Source organism: Panthera uncia (assembly GCF_023721935.1).
Source record: "Panthera uncia isolate 11264 chromosome D3 unlocalized genomic scaffold, Puncia_PCG_1.0 HiC_scaffold_9, whole genome shotgun sequence".
NCBI classification, from domain to species: domain Eukaryota; kingdom Metazoa; phylum Chordata; class Mammalia; order Carnivora; family Felidae; genus Panthera; species Panthera uncia.
In genome coordinates this window covers 5,003,295-5,019,595 of record NW_026057587.1, presented here as the reverse complement: position 1 = coordinate 5,019,595, position 16,301 = coordinate 5,003,295, and the positions used below count along the sequence as shown (strand labels likewise).

At 45.9% G+C, this 16,301-nt stretch overlaps 1 protein-coding gene across 1 annotated transcript in view; it reads right to left on the bottom strand.

The window, feature by feature from the left end:
- Positions 1 to 16,301, bottom strand: part of ZNF84 (zinc finger protein 84) — a 61,207-nt gene that overhangs the window by 40,649 nt on the left and 4,257 nt on the right. The window contains exons 3-5 of the mRNA XM_049620724.1: positions 9,902 to 10,028; positions 9,541 to 9,636; positions 3,009 to 4,356 (exon numbers count right to left, since the gene is read on the bottom strand). Coding sequence (XP_049476681.1) covers positions 3,009 to 4,356; positions 9,541 to 9,636; positions 9,902 to 10,028 — 1,571 coding nt within the window. The remainder of the gene's footprint in view (positions 1 to 3,008; positions 4,357 to 9,540; positions 9,637 to 9,901; positions 10,029 to 16,301) is intronic.

The following is a 16,301-nucleotide window of genomic DNA, read 5'->3' as shown; positions in this document are numbered from 1 at the left end:
TTAGAGGAGTCTTTCAAGTTGAGCTCCCTTGCTTGCTGGGTGAATTAAGCCTTCAGGGGGTTTGGGGCTGGGGGGAATGTACTTTGCATATGAAAAGAACACGGATTTGGTGAGGGGGAGCAAGAGGGCAAACTTGTGGTTTGAATTGCGTCCGTTCAAAAAAGACGTATTGGATTCTTAGCCTCCAGTACCTCAGGATGTGAAGTTAATTAGCAATAGTTTCTTTATGGAAATAATCACGTGAAAATTAGATAACAAGAGTGAGACTTAAGCCAACGACTGGGATCCTTATGAGAACAGATTTGGGCACAGAACTGGTAGTATTGAGCCCTGGGGTGTTGGCAGAATAAACCTGCTCTTGCAAGGTTTTCTCTTCCACTTTTTCAGGGAGGGAAAGGGGCCCTACATCAGGAGTTGGCAGGTTTCCTGGGCAACAGTATCTGTCACAGCTCTGCCATTGTAGTTAGTGCAAAAGCCGCCAGACAACACACAAACGATTAGGCCTGGCAGTGTTCCAACAAAACTTGATTTATGGATGCTGAAATTTGAATTTCAAATAATTTTTTCAATTCGTGAAGTAGTTTTGATCTTTTTGCAGCCATTTAAAAACATAAAGACTTCTTGGCTTGCCAGCCATACAAATACAGCCACACAAATACATACAGCCATAAAAATACATTAAAAAACATAAAGACTTCTTGGCTTGCCAGCCATACAAATACAGGCAGCAAGCTGCATGTGACGGGTGAGCTGTAAGCTTCCAACATCCAAGCTACGTATTTCTAGAGCCTCTAGTGACGTCTGCCAGGAGTTTGCTAGGCCGAGTCCTCAGACTCCTGTCAGCTATCAATACACGAATCATCAACAGACAACTTTTTCTAGACCAATACTTGTTTACATAAGGGATCAGCGAGCACGTGAAATGGACGGCTTACTTCAGCAAGACAAATGTCACAGTTAATACTCTTCCTTGAGAATAGATTTCAGGGCTTCATGTCTGTCACTGCTTAAGGGCTAGTATGAATGACCAGGAGTAGCCACCCCACCTCGTCTCCTATTTCTTCATAAATTAAAAACTCTTCTTTGGCAACAGTCCCTCAGTGTTCCCAAAATCTAATCATCAGGGGTTACAAGGTTCTTGGTGTCCACAAGGACACTATTTCATACTATGGGCTAACAGGTTTCCATACTGGAATGTAAACAGAATCTGATTTTCTTCTTGACTCAGGAAGAGAGAGACCAGACCGCGAGTGGGGGAGGGGCAGAAAGAGAGGGAGGCACAGAATCCAAAGTAGGCTCCAGGCTCCGAGCTGTCAGCACAGAGCCCGAAGTGGGGCTCAAACCACAAACCGTGAGATCATGACCTGAGCTGAAGTCGGACGCTTAACCGACTGAGCCACCCGGGCACCCAGGAAATTCACTCTCCTTGAGGCGCCCAGGTGGCTCAGTCGGTTAAACATCTGTCCGACTCTTGCTTTCGGCTCAGGTCATCATCTCCTGGTTCGTTGGGTTCAAGCCCCAAGTCGGGGTCTGCGCTGAGTGTGGAGCCTGCTTGGGATTCTGTCTTCCTGGCTCTCTGCCCCTCCCCCACTCACAACCTCTCACTCTCTCAAGATAAATAAATATTGAAAAAAAGAAATAGGGCATCTGGGTGGCTCAGTCGGTTGAGTGTCTGACTTCGGCTCAGGTCATGATCTCTCGGTTCCTGAGTTCAAGCTCCATGTCAGGCTCTGCACTGGCACTGTGGAGACTCCCTGGGATTCTTGCTCTTTCCTCTCTTCTGCCCCTCCCCACTTGTGCTTCTGCTCTCTCTCAAAATGAATGAATAAACTTAAAAAAAAATTAACTCTTTTTAACTTTAGCAGAAAAAAAACACTTTTACTGGAGAGGAGGAAGCACACAGGCCAGCAAAGCAGGTGCAAAGAGAGACAGCACCCAGAGTTATTCTGGGAAACCAGGAGGGCAGGAGGAATTGATGGTCTCAATTCTGGGGCAAGAGTAAGTGAGTTCCCACACTTCCCTTCTGGTTCATGTGACGCTGAATCTGAGGCTCAAAATCTAGCAAAGACCCAGCAATGGCTGATGAACAGATGCCCGGAAAGACGCCAACCGGACAACGCGCACGAGAGGTGCTTCTGCAGAGAAAACTAGTTGTGCTCTTACCCGTGAACAGACCCCGCACTGCTAACATATAATCCACGTTCGTTCCAATGAGTTCTCTTATGCAGCAGCCGCGTAATAACTGCCAGACCCACTTACGTAGATCGGTGAGTTTGTCAACTCATTTAGGGAGCAGTATCTTTTCATTATTAAAACCAACATTATTTCTGTTATATTGCTAAGAAATGAAGAGACAATACTGATATTTAGCATTTAATATGGAGAATATCAGGGGGATGTTATTCCACAAGCTACCAAATATATGTCTAACAAGTTACGTTAAAAAATAAAATACCAAAAATTTTTAAAAATGCTATTCAGTGTTACTCAGGAAAGTCACACTAAATATCTCTCAACCCTCAGAATATGTTCCTTGCCATTTTCCTCCACCGCTTTATTTACATATCAAAATAAAAATCAACTTTATACTCCACCATGAAAAAATCTACCATTTATAATTGAGGTTTTCTTCAATCTAAAACATAGCTTCAAATCTGGAATGTGACTCTCCACATATAACATTTTCTATGGGACAATGCTTTTCCAATTTATTAAATTTAGAAGGTTTTAAATACGAATTCTCTGAATTTTATCTTCATAATGACACCACCGCATCTGATGTCACTGTTCCTCACTCCTTCAGTTCTTGTCTACAGAGACTTGTAGGACTTACTTCTCAAAGCTTTTGCCCATTCTTCCAAATATGACCGTCTCTCTCGGACTCAATCGGCAGGAGTGTATTTTTAGGACTTCCCGCTTGGTGCATCCCGCCCATATTATCATTTAGTCTCCTGAGGATCAACTTCTATGAGAGAGTTTCTAACATCTACTTCACTTCAATTTCTCACTTGTGAGTTTTTCGATGTATACGAAGCCCTGAATTCCAACAGAAGGACTTCCCGCATTCGGAGCATTTCCACGGTTTCTCTCCTGTATGAACTCTCTGATGTTCACTGAGGGACGACTTCTGGGTGAAAGCCTTCCCACATTCACTACATTTAAAAGGTTTCTCTCCTGAATGAGTCTTCTGGTGTATCTGAAGTGAAGCCTTCCTAGGATAGGCTTTCTCACATTCGCTGCATTCGTAGGGCTTCTCTGTTGAGTGAGTCCTCTGGTGTATAATTAGCTGTGATTTCCCACAAAAGGCTCTCTCACAGAAACTACATTCATAGGGTCTCTCTCCTGTGTGTGTTCTCCTGTGTATAACGAGGTAGGATTTACTGCTGAAAGCCTTCCCACACTCACTGCACCCGTAGGGCTTCTCCCCGGCATGTGCTCTCAGATGCGCAGTGAGCTGCTCCTTCCTACCGAAGGCTTTCCCGCATTCACCGCACTGATAAGGATTATTTCCCGTGTGGATTCCCTGGTGAACAACAAGTTGTGTCTTCATATTGAAGGCTTTCCCACAATCACCGCACTGGTAAGGTTTCTCGCCTGTGTGCATCCTGATGTGAACCAGGAGGTAGGACTTGCTCCTAAAGGCTTTCCCACATTCGCTGCACTTATGGGGCTTCACTCCCGTGTGAGTCCTCTGGTGTACAACAAACGGGGACTTCAGACTAAAGGCTTTCCCACACTCGCCACACTCATAAGGTTTCACTCCTGTGTGGCTTCTCTGGTGTAAAATGAGCTGTGATTTCCAGCTATAGGCTTTCCCACAATCACTGCAGCCGTAAGGTTTCCCTCCAGTGTGAATTTCCTGATGGACGATGAGCTGTGACCTGAAAGAGAAAACTTTCCCGCACTCGCTGCAGGAGTAGGGCTTCTCTCCCGTGTGGACTCTCTGGTGAGCATTGAGGTTTGACTTCGCACTGAACGCCCTTTCACATTTCGTGCATTCGTAAGGCCTCTCTCCCGTATGAATTCTCAGATGGACGATCAACTGTGATTTACAACGAAAAGCTTTCCCACATTCGTTACACACACAGTTTTTTTCTATACTGTGAGCTCTTTGATGCTTAAGAAAATATGATTCTTCGTATCCATGAAACTTATCAGGATTTTTTCTCAGACAGTTTCTGGTTGAACCTGAGTTTTGTGTCAAACCTCTTCCATGTGTGTTATACTTATGGATTCTCTGTCTTGAAGAAACATGGGTTCTGCTCAGATTAAGTTTTCCAAATGCACTACAAGCATAAGTTCTCTCAACATTTTCAAGCTCATCTGGATTTTTCTGGTACCATTCTTTCCAATCTTCTAAGAAAAAAATACATATATATATTTTTAATCATCACATGTAGCTGATATCAAATTAGTTTTAAAACTGCCACGTAATGAGTCTTTTTTTGATAACAGACCTCAGACACTGGTTCGAAAGAAATACTGGCCAAGTGTACATGCCTTCTTTCTGAGCTGGGGAGCACGAGGAACGACGTCAAACCAAGCCCATTACGGAAATACGGGTGGCAAATTAGCAGTGATTAAAAATGTTTTTTTAAGTTTATTTGTTTTGAGAGAGAGAGAGAGAGAGAGAGAGAACATGAGCAGGTGAGCAGGGGAGGGGCAGAGAGAGGGAAAAGAATCCCAAGCAGGCTCTGCACTGTCAGTGCAGAGCCCAACGTGGGGCTCAAATTCATGAACCTCGAGATCACGACCTGAGCCAAAACCAAGGGTCAGACACTTAACCGACTGAGCCACCCAGGTGCCCCCAAAATGGCTTTTAAAACAGAGGCTTACAGGGGCGCCTGGGTGGCGCAGTCGGTTGAGCGTCCGACTTCAGCCAGGTCACGATCTCGCGGTCCGTGAGTTCGAGCCCCGCGTCAGGCTCTGGGCTGAGTTCGAGCCCCGCATCAGGCTCTGGGCTGATGGCTCGGAGCCTGGAGCCTGTTTCCGATTCTGTGTCTCCCTCTCTCTCTGCCCCTCCCCCGTTCATGCTCTGTCTCTCTCTGTCCCAAAAATAAATTAAAAAAAACGTTGAAAAAAAAAAAAAACAGAGGCTTACAAAGCTTAGCCTGCACTTAGGAGCCAATGTCATTTATCTGATATCGAAATGTCATTATTACAGATGCTTATTACTCAAAAAGTGAACTGAGACAATACAGAGTAACTAGGGTATAATATTCAGATAGGTACAACGAGACACTAAAAGACTGAGTTAGCAGGGCTCCTGGGTGGTTGAGTGTCCAGCTTGGGCCCAGGTCATGATCTCACAGTTCATGAGTTGGAGCCCTGTGTCAGACTCTCTGCTGTCGGCGCAGAGCCCATTTCAGATCCTCTGTCCCCCTCTCTTCCTGCCCCTCCCCCACTCACACTCTCTCTTTCAAAAATAGATATTTAAAAAAAGTGAAAATTAAAAAAAAATAGAAGATTGAGTTAGCCACACGAAAATTAAAGCAAGAGCATTTCAAACCGAAGGAAAAGCACATACAAAGTTCTTGAGAAGGGAACCTGCTTGGCACAGTTAAGGAACAGAAAAAATGGGGCACCTGGCTGGCTCACTCAGTAGAGCATGAGACTCTTGATCTCAGGGTTGTGAGTTCAAGCCCCATGTTGCATGTGCCTTCTTTAAATAAAAATTAAAAAAAAAAAAAAAAAGAAATAGAAAAAGGTCAGGATAGTCAAAGCCCACTGAATGAATAGAGTGAGGCAGGAACCAAACAGGCAAGGCCATGACAAAAAGTTTTCATCTTACCAAGGGGTTTTAATTAGAGAACATCTTGATTCGTGTTCTGCTTTTAAGTATATGTATCTATGAGAGAGAGAGAGTGTGCGTGTGGGGGAGGGACACGGAAAGAGAAAGAGGGAGACACGGAATCCAAAGAAGGCTCTGAGCTGTCAGCACAGAGCCTGATGTGGGGCTCGAACCCACGAACCGTGAGATCATGACCTGAGCCGAAATCAAGAGTTGGATGCTTAACCGACTCGCCCCTGTTCTTTTTTTTTTTTTCCAGAAAACATGTTTTGAAACATTTTTTGGGGGAGAGAGCATGTGTGAGAGCGGGGGAAGGGCAGAGGGGAGAGGATGGGGGGAGAGAGGGAGAGAGGGAGAATCCTCCTCATGACACAGGCCTCAATCTCATGACCCTGAGATCACGACCTGAGCTGAAATTACCAGTTGGACACTTAACTGACTGAGCTACCCAGGCCCCCCTTTCATGTCATGCTTTTAAAAGATGTTTGGCTGTGAAGTAAAAAATGAAGGGGGGGCGCCTGGGTGGCTCAGTCGGTTAAGCGTCTGACTTCAGCTCGGGTCACGATCTCACGGTCCGTGAGTTTGAGCCCCGCGTCGGGCTCTGGGCTGATGATGGCCCAGAGCCTGGAGCCTGCTTCTGACTCTGTGTCTCCCTCTCTCTCTGCCCCTCCCCCGTTCATACTCTGTCTCTCTCTGTCTCAAAAATAAATAAACGTTAAAAAAAAATTAAAAAAAAATTAAAAAAAAAAAATGAAGAGAAGGGCCGACAGAGCAACGAGAAAGCCGCTGTAGTAGGGCAGGAAGACGTTGATAGTGGCTCAGACTGAGCTCTGGAGCTGAGCAAATGTGCAACATACACGGAGACAGAACCAAGAAAACCTACCAAAGGACCAGATGAAGGAGAAGCTGAGAAGGGGACGCTTTACTAACGCCAGATTGTAGGCTTGAGAAACGGGGTGCTGCCCTTGCAGAGGGAAAACACTGAGAGACCCATGTTTGGAGGAAAAACGAAGGACTTTGTTTTGAATCTTACTACACTAACAATCCCAGTCAAATATCCAAATGGAGACAGTAAGCAGGCACACGGACCACAGGTCAGTGCTCAGTGAAGAGGGGGCTGATCTCCATGCTGTGATGGACAGGACCCCCCAGGGCAGGGGTACCAAAACAGCCCTGGAGCGGATGACACTGAAGGCCGCACAGCGATGAGGCCCAATCACGCCATGGTGAGTGTGATGTCCACACAGGGCGCCTGGAAAGAAGTGGCAGGTGTGGGTCGAGCACTCATCGGGGTACAGCCTCATCATCCCACAACAGCTTCACACCGTGGAATCATCAGGAGCTCTCCTGCTTCCTGAGGACCTCCTGCTAAACCCTCTCTCCCTGTTCACGTGGAAACAATTTGGAGTATGGTTTGTACCTCAAAGCGGGCCCACTAAACTCAAGAATGGGGGGATGGGGTGATAATACCAAGACCAGTGGCTAGAAGAGAGGACTTCTCAGGCTTGAAGACACGTCCGGACAATTTTTGGTTGTTGTTACTGGCTTAACAGAATTAGTCAGGGAAAAAAAAAAAAAACTAACCGGAAACTTGTGAAGTTTTGAAGGGAACCTGAGCCTGATCTGATAACAGCCTATGATTTTTTAGCCCTAAATACCCCCAAATCTGCACCAACAGACACGGGCCATTCTCCCAAGCCTTATCTCACCAGGGGCTGCACAGCACAAAAAGAGAAGACTGAACAGGGAAATTACACCAATGCCAGGGCAAGAAGTCCTCCTTGAACTTTTTCCCAAGGAGGAGAGTGTGCGACAGACCAGTGATGACTGCCATCCCTCATCCACCCCTCTGGAAAGAGAAGCTTTTACCATAGCTTCCAGTTCCTTCCCCACTACTGCATGTGTCTAGAACAGACCGTCGATCTTTTCACCCCATCACTTCAGATCGTGAGGCCACAGCCACACCTGTCTGCTGATACCACACACGTCTCAAGAAATTCTGGACTTGGGACTGGAGTCGGGACTGGACTCAGGTCTAGGATAAGAACATGTACCGCTCCCCGGAGAAGCGATGACCGTGTTTCATGTTCACATTCGCACATTTAAAGGCGTCCAGGTGGCAAGAAGGGCAGTGTGATGAAAACCCAGAGGCAGGACCCTAGCACACACTGTTCACTCCACTCCCAACGGTACTGCCCTCCTCCCGAGCACCAGCCCTGACTGGGGAGGACAGGGTCCACGTGGGGCTCCACCAAGCTCTGCCACCCCGCCCCCGCCCCCCGGCTAGTTCAGACACTGGCGTGTCAACTGTAAGAAAACATGCCGGCAGGCTTTGAGAAAAATTCTGGGGACTGATGAAAGGGATTTTCTGGAAAAAACCAGGGCTTATCCAGTGACTGTGTCTTCATGTGATGCCCGGCATGAAGGTACCCACCTGGGCAGAAGAAAAGCATAACATCTGAGGGTGAGAAAAGGGATACACGTGGCACCTTGGTCCCTGACATCACCGAGCTTCTGCGCTGAGCCACTGTGGAGCTGCCATCCTGTGCCAGACAAGCGTCACTTGAAACTATAAATTCTTTAATGTTTACTCAGGTTGAATCTGGGATGTAAGATACTTGTGTATTTCTTCAAACTAGTGACAGGGACGTTTATGAAAATAACTACAGCAGGAACAGCTAAAGAAAAGACTAGAGTTCTCAAATATGGCTAAGAATCTGAGCTGTCCACGCCTGGGAAAATACTGATCCTGTCTGGGTGACAACTGAGGACATAGGAGCTATGGAGACACCACCAAAGGTTCAACTACTAGCAAAAACAGAAGCAGAACCGATATTAGCAAAGGAGAAGGGAGACGGGGCACCCAAGGAGAGCCTGCAGAGCCGGGTCGTGGTAGCTCAAGTGCAACAGCAGCAGTAATCAAAGTGAGGAAGGCACAGGGGAAGCGTTCTTTCCCAGTTCTGCTGCTGAGAATGAGTGAGGAAGCCGGCTCTCTTATGAGCATTTATAGCCAGGACGAGAGGGCGGGAGAAAGAGGACAAGGATGTTCACAGGATGCTACAACACGGGGGAAAGAAAGCTTAAATCCTCAGAGCGCAAGAGACTTTCAGTCGTTACAATATCGGCAGGAAAGAACAGGTAAATTTGGGAAACTCTGTACGACTCCGAAGGGAAGAGCAAGGAGCCAGGAAATGTAAGGTGACAAAATCACTTAATGACACAGGTGAGTCCGTGGTAGGTTTTGGAATCCTGTTAAGAAAAGTGCCCAAGAAAGCAACAGTTGTAATTTCAAGGTGACCAGTTTGAGAAAAGGAAGCGCTGAAATAACGCAACACAATGATGCTGAGCAAAGGACGAAAAGACTGAGGGCTTCATCTGTGGAAGGAAGAGAGGAAGTACACATAAGGAGAGCAGAGGGCACGAAGCCACACAAAAGGAGAGGAGAGAGGACTGTTCAGAGGCTGGGATGGCTGAGGCGGCCTGGACCACGGGGGGAAGGAAACTAACCCAGAAAGCATCTGAGCAGAGTGCAGACAGGAAGGGTGTGCCTGCCCCTCAGAGCTAGAGACAAAAACCCACACGTGGACAGAGCGATGGTCCCTTCCTTTCCCGAGGAGCTGGCTTGTGGGCCTGTCCCGAGCGCCCCCCATGGTTCAAGGGCTTCAAAGGAAAGTTTCCGCACAACACGGCCTAAGTGCAAGCCGTGCTTCACACCCCCACCCACACCTTCCTGGTTCCCACTCACCCACCTGGACAGCTCTGACGGGAAACTTTGGCATTTATTATCCACGGCTCCTCTCCTTGCTCCAACTTGAAGATTAAATCAGGTTTGGTACCATGATACCCTGTTGATGGAAAATCACAGAGGATGTGGGCCGAGCTGCTAGGAACTCAGGGGTCTGGAACTACAAAGTGAAACTGCTCACTTGCATTTGGGGGGAAGATTACAATTAGGAGATGAGGGCCAAATAGGGACTAGGAGCCTTTGACCTCCAAAGCTCAAGTGCATAATCATCAAGTACTTTAGAGACCTCAGGGCAGATAAAGAAAAGAAAAAAGGATGGCAACTTATAATTCGTGATCGGAGTTCAACGAAGAAGCCGCACTTACCCACAGACACCAGGTGGCTATAGTTCTCCAGTATCACATCCCTGTACAGGTACTTCTGCGCAGAGTCCAGTAACTGCCACTCATCCCGGGTGAACTCCACAGATACATCCTTGAATGACAACAACCCCTGTAATAATATACATCCCATTCAATCGGATGCCACCGCATTAGGTGATGTGGACAGATGTACAGGAGCCGGGAAAGGAGAAATGTTCCTCCATAGACTGACTGCCTCCTGTGCCCAGTTCAGCACAGGCTTTTAGAATAAAAGCAAACCAAACCAAAAAAATGTTTGAGCTTCCATGTTCAAAATACTGTTTTTGATCCTGAAAATATCAGGATGAACACAACCAGCTTCCGCCTTCAAGAAGCTCTCAGTCTTGCAGAGGGAAATAAACATCTATACATACATATGAAACAGGTGTTTCAAATCTTTGATAAAAAAAAATTATCCAGGATACATTTTGCCCAGGAATGGAGAGAACAATTCTAAACACATGGGAAGGGCTACCCTCCAAAGTAGCTGTCATCTTCACAGCTACTCAACCCATCTTGAGTCTCAGAGGGAGTGAGAGCCTGGCACCATAAAAAAAATTAAATAAATAAATACATAAATACATAAATTAAAAAACAAGGGGCCCAGCAGCACGTGGGTGGCTCCATTGGTTAAGCGTCCAACTTCAGCGGCTCAGGTCGTGATTTCACAGTTTGTGAGTTCGAGCCCCATGTCGTACTCTCTGCTGACCGCCCAGAGCCTGGATCCTGCTTCAGATTTGGTCTCCCTCTCTCTCTGCCCCTCCCCCATTCGTGCTCTGTCTCAAAAAAAAAAAAAAAAATTAAAAATTTTTTGGATTAAAAAAAGAAGGGATCCATTACTGAGGCCAAGCAGGGTTCCCTCCAGCAGACTCTGGGCCTGGAGCTCGTGTTGCAGAGCTGAAGACGATGGAGAGCCACTGTGGGTGGGGGTGGGCTGGCAGTTCTGTGTGAGCCGTAAGCGCGAACTACCCAGTAGGCTCGTAATAAATCCTTTCATGGGACCAAAAAAGTACTGATCGTTCAACAAGCATTTATGAGTCACCGACAGTGCCAGGATTGTCCCAGGTGCCGGGGGCTCAGCAATGCACATTGGGTTTCTGTTCCTTCAGGGGGAGGTGACAGTAAACCTGTAACTACCCACCAAGCAGGTGGGGACGGCGCTCTGCCAAGACTCAAGCAGGGTAAGGGGACAGAGTTCAGGAAGCAGGCATAGGAAGATGGAGTGATCAGGGAGCCCTCCAGTGAGGCAACATTTGGCAGAAACCCAAGCGATGTAGGAAGGAATGTCAAGATTTCTGCAGGAAGAGCCCTCCAGGCTACATGAAAACTAAGACACAGTCCTGCATGGCTCAAAGGGAATGGGAAGGTCTTGGGGTTCCATTCCAAGAGAGGAGGGGCCGTCGGAAGGCCTCAGACAAGAGCAGAGTGGTCTGACTCACACCTGACAGCATTCTTCCTGCCACAGAGGAGGGAGGGTCCTGGATCTGGGAGCCATGAAGGTGGCTGGTGCCAGAGTGAGAGCACTGGAGTAATAAGCAGTGGTTGGGTTCTGGGCATCAAGTGAGAACAGAGCCAGATGACATCCTGGTGGGTATGACATGGCCAACAGAGAAGGGTGCTGAGGAGGACGGCAAGGACGCGGCCCTTTAACAAGGCGAGGATGCCTGAGGGAGAAGAAAAGAGGGGAACGAGAGGCTGGAGAAGCAGCCGGACACAATTCCCTGAAGCAGGCCACTGGGGGAAGGGAGGGAAGGAAGAGGCAGTGTGGATGTCCACTGAGCCCAGTCAGAAGGAACTGGTCTGTGTTCAGGGATTTCAGTAAAGCAGGAATCTGGTACATTGCACTCTGGGAATTCCTAAAGATGAGGATTCTGGAGCACTCTGCAAAGGCAGTGAAGTGACACCCAAAGATTCCTGAACTTGATCCCCCTTGACAGGATCCCAACCCAACAGCGCTGCCTGCAGGAAGACCCTGCCGTGGGAAGAGACAGTGAATTCTGGGGGAACTTGCAGAGGTGAGGGAGAGAGAATCGCTTCACAACATGGAAATACAGGGCGGGGCCCGTCTCAGGCTCCAAGCAACCATGTTGGTGCTGGGCACGGACCACCTGACAACAGGAGCTTCTCTGGCCTCAGCACTGATCTTCCCAACCCAGGAGGGGCCTCCACAGGAAGTGGGAGTAAAGAGATGAGCCCTCCCATCTCTCCTCCGCAGCCTAAGTCCGGCGAGTAGAGGAGGCGGGAATAGAGCATAGACTGGACTCTCCAATATCTGAAAGTGACCAGAGAATCATGAATGCTCGCCGACACAACCGCCGGAGCCAGGGACAGGGAGAGTTGACAGGCATATCTGAGGTTGTGATGGAGAAAAATGAGGCCGCGACTTCCTGCATCCAGATCAAGCCCAGGCCACTCATCAAGCCAGCAACTTTATGGCGGAGGAGAAACCAAAGCAACGCACACCAATGTGACTGTGTAAAAGCTACGGCAGGGGCATAAGAGTGAACAGGGACCAAATGGCTGAGTGTGGGCACAGGATGGAAGAAAAAAGGTGCAGAGCAGAGAGTGGAGGCAAGCCATGAGGCTTATTTTAAGCTTTTTACTATATTTTGAGCTTGATGAGAATAAAAATAAAATACAAAGAAACTATTTTAAAAAGCTTTTATTGGCCAAGCCTGGACAAGAAACGCAGGAATTAAAAAAAAGAAAACTATTATGACCAGGACAGAGTCCATAACTCTGAGACTGTTAAATTCATGAGATTATTATACAGAGGCAATTCTACCATAATGTGACAGGTATGCTGCAAAAAATCATCACTATGCAAAGTCACACAGCAAACTCACGGGGATTATGGGGAGAATGGGGTTGGGGCACAACACCTTTGTCAGCAACACATAAAAATGAACACCAGGAACCTACCAAAAACAGAAGTTTTATGAAATATATAAAACATATAAAATGACATTTATGAAATATATAAAAATATTTCTTTTATTTAAGAAATATATAAAATGACAATATAGCACTTCACTTTGCAAGACCTGGTGTTTGGATGTCAGAGGGGCTGCAGCTGATCATAAAATAGTGGAAAGAGGCCTGTCTGAAGTCAGACAGAAAGTTCACGCTGTTCCCTACGGTACCAACTGTGCTGAATTCACATTTCTAAAGCAAACATGGTGGCAGACCTAACTATATTTACAAATTTGTTCCAATAAATTTGAAAACTTAAGAAGCAAAAATCCTCTAAGAAAGTAAAAGTAATCTGTAAAAAACGTGGATTTAAGTAATTGTTTTAAAAAAGTAAAAGTAACCAAAATTGGCCCAGAAATAATTTAAAAAGCAAGCTTGACTAATCAATGGTCACAAAATAAGTAGTGGGACGCTGGCTGGCTCAGTCAGAAGAGCATGCGACTCTTGATCTGAGGGTTAGGAGTTCGAGCCCCATGTTGGGTACAGAGGTTACATTAAAATCTTTAAAAAAAAAATTAAAATAAAAAACCAAATAAATAAGTAGCAATCAAAGGCATACCCTCTTGGGGCACCTGGGTGGCTCAGTTGGTTAAGTGTCCGGCTTCAGCCCAGGTCATGATCTCATGGTTTGTGGGTTCGAGCCCTGCATTGGGGTCTGTGCTGACAGCTCAGAGCCTAAAGCCTGCTTCGGATTCTCTGTCTCCCTCTCTCTCTGTCCTTCCCCTGCTCGCATTCTGTCTCTCTCAAAAAATAAAAAATAAAACACACTAAAAAAATAAAACCAAAAAAAACCCCCCAAAAACCCCACAAAGGTATACCCTCTCCAGAAAGGCAATGGACCCACACTACATTTAAGTAAGTTCTACCAACATGGAAAGAACATAAAATTCCCAAAATGTCTAACTGATGTTGAGCCAGGAAACCATGGGATGCCCACACAGTATATCACACAAACTTACACAAAACCCCACAGACAAAACCAGGCAAGTACAGCACAGACTGTAGTGTTAACTCATTTATTATTAACTCTGATCAAAATATCTGGATAAAAATACTAGTAAAGTAACAAGGCCTGTACACACACACATAGCACTAGGACGAGGAAATTTATCCAAAAAATTAAGGGACAATCCAAAATTAACAAAAACCCCACAAAAATCTATCCGTGAAGTCACACTAGTATATTCATGGAGAACAGCCAACCAATCATTTTAATAGATGAAACAAAGTAATATAGTAGAATCCAACACTTAAAATTCAGAATTCAGCTAAAAGTAGATAGGAATTTTACTCTTTGACACATAACCCCAGACACTTAGAATTCCAATTACATTAAGTTTAAAAAAAAAAAAAAAGGCAAGATTTACGGTGTAACAGAAAAAAAAGAAGTGGCCCCTGGGGGGTGGGGCAGTGGTGATACGAAACACAACGGAACCTGCTAGGGGGTCGGAAATCTTTATTTTGATTTTGATTTGTCTTCAGTGTATGCTTCAGTCTTGTGATTTGTAAAAATATCTGGTCATTCAAATGTTCAAAACATATTTCTCACATGTATTTGGTCTTCATCCAAGGGTTCCTGGCTCACAGCTCCTAAAACCCTTGGAAATTCCCTGATAAGTGTGACTAAGGTATCTTTTGTTATGTTAATGCGGCAACTTTAGGAAACCCTTAGGTAACCTACAGATGGGCAGCTGGTTGATGGGAGAGTGCCCCCCCACTTCTGCCCAGTCTCCAAGGAGGGGAGAAGGGCTAGAGGTTGAATCAATCACCAGCAGTCAATGATTTAATCAATCACACCGATGCAGCGAAGCATCCCTAAAAACCAAAAGGCCTGGATTCGGAGAGCTTCCAGATTGAAGACGTGGAGAGGGGAGACTGGCGCACCTGGGAGGGCGCGGAGGCTCCAAGCCCTTTCCCCATGTGCGCTTCTAACTCTGGCTGTTGATTTGGTGTTCTTTACCATATCCTTTAATAGACGGGTGAATGTAAATTAAGTGTTTCCCTGAGTTCTGTGAGCTATTCCAGCAAATTAACTGAACCTAAGGAGCAAGTCTTTGAAACTTCCCATCTGTAACCCTGGTAACAACAGCCTGAGCCTTGAAACCTGTGGCTGAGCTTGGGGGAAGAAGGGCAGTCTGGTGGGACTGAGCCCTCAGCTTGTGAAATCTAGTGCCATCTCTGGGCAGACAGTGCTGGAATTAAGTTGAATTCTCAGACAACCTGCTGGTGTCCAAGAGTTGCTTGCTGTTGTATGTAGGGGAACTGCACCCCCACCCCTCTCGTTGGAATTGGGTCCAGAAACCTAAAAGAATATAAATAGTCTATTTAAGATTTATGCATTTTACTATCATTAAGTTAGAACTCAATTAAAGAAAAAAAAAGTCAGAAGTCACACAGGGATAAATATGTAAAAAACCATTACAGACACAACTATAAATATATTTTTTAATGGAAAAAAACAGAAATAATGTTATATAGAGTGAAACCCATTTAAATAATAACCCACACAAATAAACCAAATGTTTTAAGGATATAAACAGCTATACACAAAGGTATGTACAAAGATCTAGAAGAATATACGCCAAATTGATTACCTCTAAGGAGAGAAAGGGGAAGTAGGATGGGAAGATGATTATAAGAAACTGAATTGTGCTTTTTTTTTTTTTAATTTTTAAAAATACGTTTACTCATTTTTGAGAGAGAGGGAAAGAGCGCGTGCGAGAATGCAGAGAGAGCAGGAGACACAGAATCTGAAGCAGGGTCCAGGCTCTGAGCTGTCAGCACAGAGTCTGATGCAGGGCTCGAACCCATGGACCGCGAGATCATGACCTGAGCCGAAGTCGGACACTCAACCGACTGAGCCACCCAGGCGCCCTGTGACTGCACTGTGTTTTAAGAGAATGTAGAAGTACCAAATTTGTCACCAAAAACTAATGATAGGAACATCCATACACGTGCAGAGTTGTTCACTGTTTCAAAGTCTGTAAGAGCAACACGCTCAACAACCTAAATTTCCATCAATAAGAGAATAGCTAAATGAGAATATGGTACGTCCATTCCATAGTGACGTTTTTTTCAAATTGGAATATAATTATACACAGTATGATGCAATTCATATAGAAACAAAACTTTTCAAATGTTGAATTAAGCACACCTGACATTCCACCCCATCACCCATAAAAATCATAATTTTAATCAATTATTCTTAAAAATTTAAACATACTTGTCTCTCAAAAGAATAAAGAGGGGCGCCTGGGTGGCGCAGTCGGTTAAGCGTCCGACTTCAGCCAGGTCACGATCTCGCGGTCAGTGAGTTCGAGCCCCGCGTCGGGCTCTGGGCCGACGGCTCGGAGCCTGGAGCCTGTTTCCGATTCTGTGTCTCCCTCTCTCT